Genomic DNA, 13,810 nt, shown 5'->3' on the forward strand with positions numbered 1-13,810 from the left:
CATGTGTGGGTGGGTCTCTGTTTCTTCACCGTCAGATAAAGAAGTAGAGAAACTCTCTTTCAGCTCTGAATTCTGCGGTTTACTTTTTGTTTCCCACACAGGTGTTTTGTCGTACCCTCACATCTGTTGAAATGCTCTCTTTTTGTCAGTGTTCACCAAATATCTGCCAAACCCTGAAACCCACACTGATATTTTTCTTCTTCAAACTTCTATTATATTTTCTGTACCATTTAACTTACCAATTTATTATGTGCTAAAATATTCTCTGTGTGATTTACATGTCTTTAAAGCTTGGGGTCATGTGATTAAGGTCCAGGCTGTGTCTATTTCTTCTCTTATTATCTTTGTCATAGGACAGGGCACATAATAGCTGCCCAATAAATCTTTCAGGATTGGATGCCATGTTTTGAGAGAAGATAACTATAGATGACTCACTGAATATTCTTAGCCTCATGAATTTAGTTATAAATTGGTCATGTTAAGCCACTTTTTTCCCCTAGGGAGGTAGATATGAAATATGTTAAATTAAACTATTCATATTTAAATATCAGCACTTGAACGAATTGAATATCTTTCTATCCTTTTACTTCTCAGAATTTCCTTGCCTTTAGTAATTATTTGGAAATTTATATATACATATGTGTGTGCACATACACACACATATGTATATATAAAACAAATTAAGTTTTTTTTAAAAAATTAAGTTACAAGTACTTTTGGACAAAGATTCTTTTCTTAGTTCATTCGGGCTGCTATTACAAAATATCACAAACTGGGTGGCTTGTAAACAACAGAAATTTATTTTTGCAGTTCTGGAGGCTGGAAAGTCCAAAATTAAGGTGCCACAGATTTTGTGTCAGGTGATGACCTGCTTCCTGACTCATAAGTAGCACCATCTTGCCATGTCCTTACATAGTCAGGGGTGAGGGGCAAAAAAGTTCCTTTAGACCTGGCACTAATCCCATTCATGAGGGCAGAGCCCTCATGACCCAGTCACCTCCTAAAGGTTCCATCTTCTAACACCATCACATTGGGAGATGGGATTTCAACATATGAATTTGGGAAGGGACACAAATATTCAGACCATACCAGTGCCTGTTAAGAACTGTGAAGAGTCTAAGCTTTTATGCTGTTTTCAAGTTAGCCATTAACATGCTAGCTTGCCATTTCCAACACAACCAGCAGTGCAAATATTGTGCTGCTCACTGGGAGACAGAAATTTAAAAAATCTTACAATGACAAAGTACATAAGACTCCTATGTCAAAGAAAAAGGATTTCATTATTCACAAAAGAGCGAGCAGCATAAGTGTCAGCATATTTGTTTCAGTTTCTCTTGCCACCAAGTCCACAGAGGCAAAGCACACAGGCCCAGTTGAATGCCTGTACATGCAATGCATTGCATTGCAGGAAAGGAACCTCATCAAACTTAGGGAACCTGGATCTTTTATAGTGTGCGGGATGCATACCTGCCTTTTGTGCCAGAGGAAGACATTATCTTTATTATTCTGGGCAGTAAGCATGCCTGCCATTTGCTCCAAAGGGAGATACTATCTGTACATTCCAAGGCTGTTTGCTATGCAAACATCTTTGAAAAGATAATTCAGAATAAAGAGCCGTCAGCACTAAGCTTCACAAAAAGTGCAGAAATGCAAGCCATCCATTGAGCATTGTCTCCCAAAAGTGGCACCTTTGAGCCTTTATAATAAGTAGATCAGAAATATTTTTAAGAGCCATTCTATTGAAACAACTTTCCATAAGCTATACAAAGTAACATTCTTCTTTGCAAGAGGCAAGAATTTGATCTTGTGGTCAAATCAGAAATCTTTCAAATTCGGGCACAAATCATTGCCTGACCAAAATGCAAAAGAGAACTTCCACCTAACCATGGAGGGCGTGGTTTGAAGTTGGTCAGAGAGAAGCTATAGCTATTAGCTTTAGGAGCCTGTGAGTCTGAGAGGAATGAAAAGGTCTTCCTGACAAAAGGCAGCAGGACCATTATCCTTGCTTGGGAAATGAGATTTTGCTTCTGGCATTGGGTCATTGGAAATGCAGGAACAGCCGTTTTGACTCAAGCCTCCGGCCATGTTTGTAAATCTTGTCAGGGAGTTGAGTCCTGGCCATTCCACTCTCAAATGTTCTTGACCAGTCAAAATTTAAATAAACCATTGCTTGGGCATGAGTTTGGGGAGCTGCAGATGGTTGGTAAGTGATAGATTCTGGATGTAACCAGCACCATTTTACACACACTCAGAACAAAATGGCCACCAGCCTTTCCCTTATGAGAAACCTCCTGGTTTCTGAGAAATAGAAACTCCTCCACACCAGCATCAAACCCCTTCCTGATTACTTCAGACTTCCTTACAGTCTGTATAAGCTCTCCCACCCCCACACCTGGTGCTGTCCTCCATTTTGAGTGCAGCCCCAGTAGCCCTTCATTTTGAGTGCAGCCTGGCAGATTTTTCCTTTTAATAAAGCTTGATCAGTACCTACAATTTTGGCTCACTTTCTTTCATTTTGGAGTCGAAACCTGGGAAGGGTTCTGGCCTGCGTTCTTGGATGATCCCTACCTGGGCTGACTGGCCCTCGGCCACCCTTCCCTGACCTGCTGAACTGGGTACCTCTGGGACTCTTTCCTTTTGCCATTTCAAACCAATGAATCCAACATTGGCCTCAATTCAGGGTGAGTCAGTGGGTCAGTCCTCTCTTGTCATGGGTTCCCTCGACTCATTCTCTCTCACTACTCCTTGAAGTCCAAGCACCTCTCTCATGCCCCACCCCCCAGATATTGGAGGGTGCTCCTCTAGGCAGTCAGAGGCTTTTCTCTTGAAAAGAAAGTGCACAGCAAAGAGGACGCTCTTTGTTGCCACTCTTCTTCTACTAGGACTGCCTGTTTCCTTTCTCACCCTCTAAATGGGATCCTCACAATCCAAACCTCCATGCTTCATGCCCTTGGGCTGTCTCCTGGCCAGTTTACCCCTTGGCCTCCAGGGAGACATTAAACCTAAATGTCTTGTTTTCTACTGTAATCTACGCTCCATGCCTCCAGGCTGTCTCCTAGACAATCTTTCGGCCTCCAGAGAGACATTAAAACCTGAACACCTCATTTTACAAACTAGACAATGGATCCCAGTGGCCACAAGATGGCACTCGATTTAGATACTCTCAGAGATTTAGACAGCTTTTGTCACTGAAGTGGCAAAACTGGAGAAATTCCTTATGCTCAAGCCTTCTTCTATCTCTGATTGTGTCCTTCTCTCTGTCAAAACTGTCCTATGTCTCAAATTCTCCTAGCTCATGCCTGACCTCCTCTTCCAGACTTGGATCAATCTTTTGATCTGTCAGACCACCTCCTTATGCTCCAGATCCTTCACCAGCCCCTTTACCTTTTCCCTCTCTTCCCCACACCTGGTCTTGAGATGCTCGTCCTCAGCCACCCAACCCTTCCCCTTCCCCCCTTCATCAGGTAACCACACTGCCTCAGCTCTGGCTCCTTTATATCCCTTCCATGAAGTGGCTGGGACAGAGGGAATTATCTGGGTACATATCCCCTTTTCTCTTTCTAATCTCTCCCAAATTGAAAAACAACTGGAATCTTTCCAGTCTGACCCAGACACATATCTTAAGGAATTCAGATATCTCACCTAGTCTTATGATCTCACCTGGCATGATATTTTTATGATTCTCACTACTACTTTGTCCCCCAAGGACAGGGAGCAGGTCTGGATAATGGCCCAACAACAGGCAGATGAGGTACATGCTCAAATAACAGATGGCCAGTGGGAGCCATTGCCCTACCTTGCATGAACCCAAATTGGGACTACCAGGCTGGCCACAGGGATTGGGATCTCTGGGATAACATGATCACACACTTGATTTATGGCCTCCAAAAGGCTATTCACAAGTCAATCAATTATGACAAACTCAGAGAAATCACACAAAGATCCACTAAAAATCCCATCAAATTCCCAACCCACCTATCTGAGGCTTTTACATAAATATACTTGTATAGATTCAAACTCCCCTGCAGGCATGGCCCTCTTACACTCTCATTTCATTACCCAATCAGCCCCTGATATTAAAAAAACAAAAAAACAAAAAAAACAAAACTAAGAAAACTTGAGGATGGTCCAATTATGACCCAATGAAACCTCAATGCAGCTTTCAAGGTTTTTAACAATAAGGAGGAGGAGGAGAAAAAGGATTATTACAAAAGATATCAGGTCAAATACCAACTCCTGGCTAATGCTATCTGTGGTTCACATACCCCAAAGCTGGTTGCCTCTAGGGGCAAGCCACCCAGGAACCGCTTCAAATGTGGTCAGTTGGGCCACTTGGTATGGGCTTGTTCTGATCCCAGGCCTCCTTCTGGGCCCTGTCCTCACTGCCAGATCACCGGGGGGGGGGGGTTGACTGTTCCATTTGCCAGAGAGGGTATAGCCCAGTCCCCAACCCACAGCCTTTGGCTTCAGCGCCATCCTTACTGGAACTTCTTGGATTCACCCAAGAGGAGGACTGATGATACCCAGGGACTGAGGCCCCCCCAGAGATCACCATGTGTGAGCCCAGAGTACTCTCCTCCTAGCAGGTAAGCTGATCTCTTTTGTCATTGATACAGGGGTTACTTACTCTACCCTTTCTAAATATGCAGGGCAAACAACCCCATCCTCTATCACAAAAGTATAGGTCACAGGATCAGAATACTGCCCATGGATCACTCAACCCCTTTCCTGCAGCCTACATCACACCCAATTCACATATAAATTTTTAATAATGCCTCAATGCCCAATCCCCTTACTGGGACAGGATATTCTTTTCAAATTCAAAGCTACTCTTACCCCAAACACTTTAACTCCAGCTACAAAACTCCTGTTGCAGTTGACCCCAGACCTGGCCCCTGAGGCTTCCACCTTCCCCTCCCCCTCGGACAAGGTTAATTTCATAGTAAGGGACACTTCTCCCTCCATTGCTATGCACCATTCCCCTATCCTTGTTAAGTTGTGGAACACCTAATAGGATTAAAACCCATCATACACAAACTCCTTTCTTCTCATCTCTTATGGCCTACACACTTGCCTTTTAATACCCCCATCCTTCTTGTTATAAAGCCTTATGGCTCATACCGTTTAGTTCAGAACCTCAGGGCCATTAATGTGGCCATTTTACCCATAACCCCAATCATTTCTTGACCTCAAAGATGCCTTTTTTTCTACCCCCTTACACCCATCTTATTAAAACCCGTCCACTTTCACTTGGAAGTGATCTTGATATGCATTGTTCCCAACAACTCACCTGGACAGTACTACCTCAGGGGTTTCAGGATAGCCCCCAGTTCTTTGGCCAGGCCTTAGCTCAAGACTTACCTGAACTTCCTCCAACCTCTAGCACTTTAATACAATATGTGGATGACCTCCTCCTTTGTAGCCCCTCTTATGAGGATTCACAGGCCCACACTGTTGCTCTCCTTAATTTCCTGGCCTCCAGAGGGTATCGAGTGTCCCCCAGCAAGGCCCAAATTTCTTCTCCTTCAGTCACCTATTTGGGAATCCACCTCACCTCCAACACCAGGGAAATAATGGTGGATCACAAGAGTTTAATTTCTGAACTACCAACTCCTACCACGAAGAGTGAAATTCTCTCTTTCCTGGGGCTTGCAGGATATCTCTGCATGTGGATTCCCAACTTTGGCATGCTAGCAAAACCACTTTATGAGACAGCCAAAGGGGATTCTGTCATTCCCTTAGATCCCACAAAGCCTATTCATCCTCCATTCCAGCAATTAAAAGCTTCTCTTCTCGCAGCCCCAGCTCTATCCCTCCCAAACCTATCTCATCCTTTTATCCTATACATCATCCAAACCTAAGGATTTTCAGTTTGGGTCTTGGGACCAGAGGCACGAGATATTTTCTTCCCAGTTGCATACCTTTGTAAACAATTGGACACCACAGCTTGAGGAGGGGCCCCCTGTTTACGGGCATTGGCAGCAGCTGCCCTTTAGCACAAGAAAGCTCTAAGGTAACCTTTGGACAACAAACAGTCATTTGTTCCCCCCATCATCTTCAAGACCTTCTCAGCCATAAGGCCATATCAATTCTCTCCCCTTCCTGCCTACAACTTATCCACCTTACCTTCATTGAAAATTCCCAATTTTCCTCTAAACCTTGCCATCCCTTAAATCCAGCCACTGTCATCCCAAAACACTCATGACCCTTAGAACATAATTGCATGGTGGATTTAGACCTCTTCCTCAATCCCTTTCCACACATCTTCCTGCATCCCATTATGCAGCCCCAACATACATGGTTCATAGATGGGAGCACCACCCACACGCCTGCCCCCCAGGCAGGTTATGCTATAGTAAATCTAACACAAACTATTGAGGCTGTCCCCCTCTCTCCTAACACCACTTCCCAACAGGCAGAACTCATTGCCCTCACCCGTGCTCTTACTCTGGCAAGTGACAAATGAGTCAGTGTATACACTGACTCTATGTAGGCTTACCACATCCTACAATCCTGTGTGTCCATATGGAAGGAGAGAGGATACATGACCACTCAAGGAGGGCCCATATAAAATGGACATTTTGTCAAGATACCTCTTCAGGCTGCATGACTCCCAAAAGACGTTGGGGTTATACACCAAACCTCCAACAACCCCATAGCCCTGGGAAACAAACTGGTGGATCTAACCACAAAACAGGCTGCTCAATCTCCAGGTCCCCACTCTTCCTCTCTCACTCAGGTCTTTCTCATGGTCCCTACACCCTTACTTCAATACACACCTCAAGAAATACAACACCTCCAACAGTTGGGAGCACAGAGGAAGGACAACTGGTATACTCTCTCTGGTGGCTATGTCCTTCCTACCTACCACACAAGCTGAGCAAATCCTCTTAGATTTCCATAATTCAGTTCATATAGGCTATGAACCCCTACTATGCTTTTTTCAGCCTTTATATTACTCTTCCTACATGGCCAAGTAACTTAAACAAATCACTCAAAATTGTCCTTTGTGTACTCATTGCTCCAATCAAGGTGGCCTCCAAGTTCAGTCCTTTCCCACCCACCAGGCCAGATGATACACTCCTGGCCAGCATTGGCAAATTGACTTTACTCACATGCCTCCCCACAAAAGGACATACTATCTTCTAGCCTTAGTAGATACATTTTTAGGTTGGGTTGAGTCCTTTCCCTGCACTCCAGAGGATGCTACAGCAGTAACACATGCTCTCACCTCAGAAATCATCCCTCATTTTGGCCTCCCCACCAGCCTCCAGTCTGATAACAGCCTGGCATTCATTTCCAAGATTACACAACTCACAGCACGGGCATTACATATCAAACTGGACTTACGTACACCATATTGGCCTCAGTCATCAGCCAAAGTAGAAAAATCCAATCACCTCATAAAAACACACCACACCAAGCTGTCCATTGAAATTCACCTCTGTGGACCCAACTTCTCCCTTTGGCACTCACTCGCCTGCTAGCTGCCCCCCACAAGCCCCAGGCCTCAGCCCCTTTGAGCTTATGTATGGTAGACCCTTCACTCTCACATGTCTTCCTTCCAGCTCATCGCCTTTAGGCCAGTATCTCCCTACTCTTTTGCTCATTAGGGATCTTCTTACCTCATCCTTTCCCCACCAACCCCTCAGACTTTAAACTGAGCCTGGGACAAAAAGTGTATATTATAACACAAATCCAAAAGCCCCTCTCACCATGTTGGGAAGGGCCTTATACAGTACTTCTTACCACCCACATAGCAGTAAAAGTACTAGAAAAGACCCCTTGGTATCACTTATCCTTGGTAAAACTAGCACCTGAGACTTTACCCAAAGAAACTGTTAACACCAAGCCAGAGGGGTCCCTCTGCTCAATCCACAACCCAACATCTCCTTACACTTTGTTCATTTTAGGACCCACAAGATTGAAAATCTCCATGACCTCCACTCTTCTTCCAATCCCAGAAGAAGAATGATCTTTCCCCTGGCAATTATCCTCTCACTCTTGCAAGGCTGCTTCACGTCCTTCACACAGGAGCTGCTCCAAGACTGGTCCCAACCTGCCACCTCCAGTGTTGAAGACATCCTTGAGTGGGTAACTGAATTAGCCTGGCAGGGCGCCCTCTCTGATTACACCCCCGATGAGATTACCCTCTACTCCCTTTTCCTACTATGCACCCTCTCAACCTCTTAGCCCCTGAACACTTGCCTTTTCTCTTCCTCTTGCTTCTTTTCCTAACAGAGACATATGTCACACCCTGTTCACAATGTATAACCAAGGTCTTGGTGGGTGGAAGGACACTTTCTAACCTCCCAGGTCAGCCACCCAGAATCTTTGGGGGAGCCCTACAGGACACATTCACATCCCTGACATACGTTCCCACAACATGCTATGACCAGACAACTGCCACATCATGTTCTTATGGGGGTAAAAACTACTGGATAGCTCTTTCCAAAGGGGACTCTGCTGGAGTCCAGTGTCTGCCCTGACAAAAACATTTCTACTTCACCCAAACCACTCACCTAGACTATAGCGATGGGGGAGGACTTCAGGACAACACATGTGGGACCCCTGACCATGATGGGACTTATCCTTCTTCTTGGTCCCTGCCTCTTTCGGTGTTTCTCTAGTTTCTTACAGGAATGTATGCAGGCCTTCACCAATCAAAAAGTTGCCGAATTCTTCATGGGAGGGGGATATCAGCCCCTCAGAATCAGTGACTCTTCCCCAGAAGAATACAGCCTCCCCACATGAAACCAATACCCTGCCACCTAATTGTTTTACTCGCCAACATAAATCTTTTATTTTTTTCATATCTTTGCCCATCTCCAGCAGGAAGTAGCTTCAGAAGAATGAGACCTCCACCCCTTTTCCCTTCTCCCTATACTTAAAAGGTGGAAATGATGGATCTTGGATGTGACCGGTGCCATCTTGGACATGACCAGCACCATTTTACATACACTCAGCACAAAAGGGCCACCAGCCTTTCCCTTATGAGAAACCTCATGGTTTCTGAGAAATAGAAACTCCTCCACACCAGCACCAAACCCCTCCCTCATTACATCAGCCTTCCTTACAGTCTACATAAGCTCTCCCACACCCACACCTGGTGCTGCCCTCCATTTTGAGCGTAGCCTGGCAGATTTTCTTCCTTTAAAGCTTGATCAGTACCCAGCATTTTGGCTCACTTTCTTTCAGTAAACTCCTGTTTGCATACCCCAGGCCCAGGGGGAAGAACACAGGAATTTGGCCAATGTACTCATCTTACATTTCCAAAATCCCATATGATTATTTTGATTAAGATTGCTTCCTGCTGTGTGTTTCAATTAAAAAAAAAATCAAGGTATCCCTAGAATGGGAGAAAAGTCTGAATGCAGAATTTGCTATAAAATCTCACTGTAAATTCTTTAATAAAAAGTCTAAGAATGGGTTAGTGAGGTATTTTTTAAGTTTTGGGTTGAATCATCATAATCAGAGCTTAATTTTTTAATTTGCATACTAAAACAGCTCTAGTTTTCTAATATCTTGCTAAAAACCAACTGAAGATTGTTTCTCTCTTTTTAATTCTTTATCAGTTACCTTCAATGCATCTTTAGATGCTATCATTTCCAGTAGAACCAGCAATACAAATACTATGGTGCTAGCATGGACAAAAAAAATAAAAAATCATCTTAAAATGACATTCTTCAACATTGCCCAGGGCATTCATGCTTTTGATTACCACTCTTGGCTCAATTTAGTTGGGATGTAAAATAAATCATAATAACTATAAGGGCCTCATAAATAGTCTGGGGTGCATATTTGTATTCATGGAACCTCCACAACATTGTTTCTTTATTGCCAGAGAGACCAACTTGAACAGTTCACATTTTATTGCCTGAGAATGTCTGATAATAGTGCATTATGATGCACTGTGTATATGAACTACATTGGGGTGAAAATATGAGAATGCTCCCCAATGCTTTAATGAGTCATTTTATTAGAATCGGTGGAGGGTGTAAGTAATATAGAGAAGGAAGAAAGTTCATGCAGCATCCGCCATTCTGCCATTTCCTAACATCACCAGATGCTCCAACCAAAAACACACATCATTTTCATTGCCAACATACACACACACTTGCACACATGTGCTGCATACTACAGAATTGAAAAATGTAGAATGTTTTTCAGTTGCCTTTCAGAATATTATTTCTAATGATATTTAAAAATTTTCTGATTATCATAGCTTTAATTTACTGAAAGAGAGGTCTTTTAATGTAAACAGGTATATTTTAGTTGAGGAAATATAAAGGTATTCAGGCATTAATTATTTAAATAAAATATTTAGACATTATGAAATCCAACAATTGGATATATATGATATTAGTTCAAACATTATAAAAATGAGGTGTAGATGTATCATTGAAAAATTAATAGGGTGATTACAGAGAATATACATGGCCTACAGAATGGATCACATTAACCCTCATTCGATAGCTATCATTCATATGGAGAATAATGATATTAACTAAGGGGCTGGGTCCCTAAAATTCCCAACAATAATAATTGATAATCATGGTAAAAGATAGGTTGAATATGTAGTCAGGAGTATGCCAAACTTTCAAGGAGAACTACAGATATATTAGAGAAGGCTGAAGGAGTTGGTTAATTAGTTTGGCAAGTACTCAAACATCAACCATTTAATTAGTTGATTGATTAATTATTTCAAGCCTTGTACACTGATCACTACTTTGCACCTACCATAGTACTGGAAAAATAAGGGTGAATAAGCTCAGCTCCATAGTCATGCTATATTGAGTTTCCACAGACCTGGATAAGACTATACTTTCTGCTCTTGAAGTGCTCCCTGCATATAACCAATTCATGTTCAAAACTACCTTATTCTATCAATAAAGTAGGTCAAAAGCATATTTGTGCTGCGTATTTGCTTGTACATACTTGATTACTTACATGGAAATGAAAATAATTTGTTACACTTTTTAATTAATTTGAGAACTTTCAATGTTGTTTTAGTTCTTTCTTACTCCTGGGATAACTTTAACACTGTCTACATTCCTATGCTGTGTTGGCTGGAGAAGGGAAACATTGGGACGAGGAAGGATTCTGTCCCCTTCTGGTGGAGCTGCTGGTCAACTCTTAAATGGGACTATATTTTTCCCTTCATCCCATGCCCACCCCTTCTCATGTAAGCCCCTTCCCCTCTACTCCCTCTACTCAACTCTTTCTATTGGCAGAACTCATGTCCTATTAGCCTGGATAGCTGGACAATGACAAGATTTTCCTTCCTTCAAGGCAGGGTATATTAGTGTTCATCTCATTTCAAAAAGAAAATGCTGTGGGCTATTCATGCTATTAAAAACATTTTTTTCTTTAGATTCTGATTAGCAACTGCTGGAATTAACAATAAAGTTTGCCTTTGGAATCCCTATGTTGTCTCTAAACCAGTGGGTGTCCTTTGGGATCACTCAGCCAGTGTAATAGCCATCCAATTCTTTGCTGAGAGAAAACAACTTTTCAGCTTCTCCAAAGATAAAGTAAGTACCATTGTGCATTTAACTTACTTAATTCTGCCTCCCCAGTTTCTACCCAAATCTATGCTGAGTCCTGAATTTCTCTGAGAGATGCATTCATTTAAAAAATGTACTGGCTAACTACTATGTCTTTGGAAGTCTATATTCGGAAAAGGTGTTGATTGATAGTTACTTAACAGTACTCTTGGGCAACTGAACAAAGTATTTCATTAACATTTTGTTCAAACAATGTACTCATAGATTTAATACTTATTATTGGGCTCTCAATATGCCACATCTTAAGAACTTTTGAAGTTCGCACTAATTCAATAGAAAAAGCAGAAATGGGAATGAGGAAATATCGCTTTGGGAAGATAATAGGAACAGCCAATTAGCTATTATTACCTTGTTATTGAAGAGACTCAGTAAATTAGAAATTGAAGTTAATCTGAAGAATACCAAGTACATTAGGAACATTTCAATTAAGTACATCAGTCCATTTCTATTTGATGATATTGATGGAATGTTTTAAATATGGTGGAAAAAATATGGCACTTGAGCCAGAAAGTCTAGGTTGAATACTGACCAACCTATTTATTACTTAGGAAAATTTCTTAATCTCTAAGAATTTTGTCTTTTGCTCCTCTGTAAAACTTCCATTTTACGTAATGCCTGACTTCAAGATCGAGTTGACATATGATAGATCTCAAGATACTTGGTTATGAAGAGAAAGGCAGAATAGGGTATGACTAAGAGTGTAAATAAGGGTAGCTGATTGGAGACAGTCTCTGAGACTCTTTCAGTGAACCTGAATTTTTTTCTATGCTAAAGCTAAAATGGAAATTAATCTTCAACTCCTTACCCACACCCTACCTATAAATCCTACCAAACTTACTTATTTTACTATATTGTCTACTATGTAAATATTTTCCTTTTCCCTTAAACTTCACCAATTCCTGTTGATTCTACCATTCAAATATGTTTATCAATCTCATCTGTATTAGTTGGGTTCTCCAGAGAGACAGAATCAATAGGATACATTATAGTTATATGAGAGCGATTTATTAGGGGAATTAGCTCACGTGACTAAGAAGAAAAGTCCCATGATAGCCCGTCTATAAACTGGATGCCAGTAGCGTGGCTCAGTCCAAGTCCAAAGGCCTCAAAACCAGGGAAGCTGATGGTGTCCTTGGTGTAAATCCTGGAACCCAAAAGCTGAAGAGTCTTGTGCTCTGATGTCCATGGACAGGAGAGAAGAGTGTGTCCCAGCTCCAGCGGATCGAGAGAGAGCTTCACCTCTTTCCTCTGTCTTTTGTTCTCTCTGGGACCCCAGCGGATGGGATGGTTCCCACCCACACTGAGGGTGGGTCTTTCACACCCAGTCCGCTCAGACTCTCATACTAATCTCTGCTGGAAACACCCTCATGGACACACCTGGAAAGATTGCTTTACCAGGTTTCTCACCATTCCTTCATCAAAACCATTTGACACCTAGAATTAACCTTCACATCATCTCTTAATCTCAGCTTTCCCCCAAATACTGCAAAGGTTTTCTGAGCAATCTCCCTGCTTTTGGATTGTTCTGACTCCAATTTTCTCTCTATTCTGCCAATCAAGTAGTTTGCAAGGAAAATTGTTCAATCCCTCATTTCTGCAGTTCATCTCAATATCAACTCTAAAATTCTTTTGTACAAAGCCCTCTCCCCTATCAGCCTTACTTCCTTTCCTGCTTTTCTCTCTCTTTCTCTCTCTCTCTCTCTTTTTTTTTTCATTTACTGCTCCAGCCATGTCAAATTATTGGCTTTTCCTACCATGCAGTTTCATGGGTTTGCCACATGCTCTTCTTCTGCTTTCAATTCTTTCTTTCCATTAATTGGAAGATGCCTATTCATCCTCCAGGTCGCAGACTTTTTGGAGTCTCTCATGCAGACCTAGGTGTTTCTGTGCATTCTGGTTGCACCTGTGTGTATCTCATTGGAGCGTATGTCATGTCATACTGAAATTGTTAGTTTGCTTACTTAAGAAGGGTTAGTATCTTTTCAGCTCATATTCTTGGTATCTATCATGGAGCTTGGCACCTTGTAGTGTTTATTCAATGTTTATTTGTTGGCAGCTTGAAGTGAAGACACATTACTGTGAATCTAAAGTACCAAAGAAACTCAGAGTGAAACCTTTTACGATGTCCTAGTTAGATTTATTTGTGCTATTTTTTGAGATCTTTTAGCACTTCCATTATTGAATTTAACACAATCTGACTTGTATACTAGAACATTGTAGATGTACTTTGTATCTTTCACTAG

The 13,810-nt window shown here is 42.0% G+C and overlaps 1 protein-coding gene across 1 annotated transcript in view; it reads left to right on the top strand.

Annotated features, from left to right (window-relative positions):
• Positions 1 to 11,534, top strand: part of WDR49 (WD repeat domain 49) — a gene marked incomplete at its 3' end in the record, with an annotated part of 55,131 nt that extends 43,597 nt beyond the window's left edge. The window contains 3 exon segments of the mRNA XM_008585845.1: positions 9,576 to 9,739; positions 10,565 to 10,568; positions 11,386 to 11,534. Of these exon segments, the coding sequence (XP_008584067.1) occupies positions 9,576 to 9,739; positions 10,565 to 10,568; positions 11,386 to 11,534 (317 nt within the window).
• Positions 11,535 to 13,810: the final 2,276 nt, after the last annotated feature.

The sequence above is a fragment of the Galeopterus variegatus genome, unplaced genomic scaffold (genome assembly GCF_000696425.1).
Source record: "Galeopterus variegatus unplaced genomic scaffold, G_variegatus-3.0.2 Scaffold3733, whole genome shotgun sequence".
Classification (NCBI taxonomy): domain Eukaryota; kingdom Metazoa; phylum Chordata; class Mammalia; order Dermoptera; family Cynocephalidae; genus Galeopterus; species Galeopterus variegatus.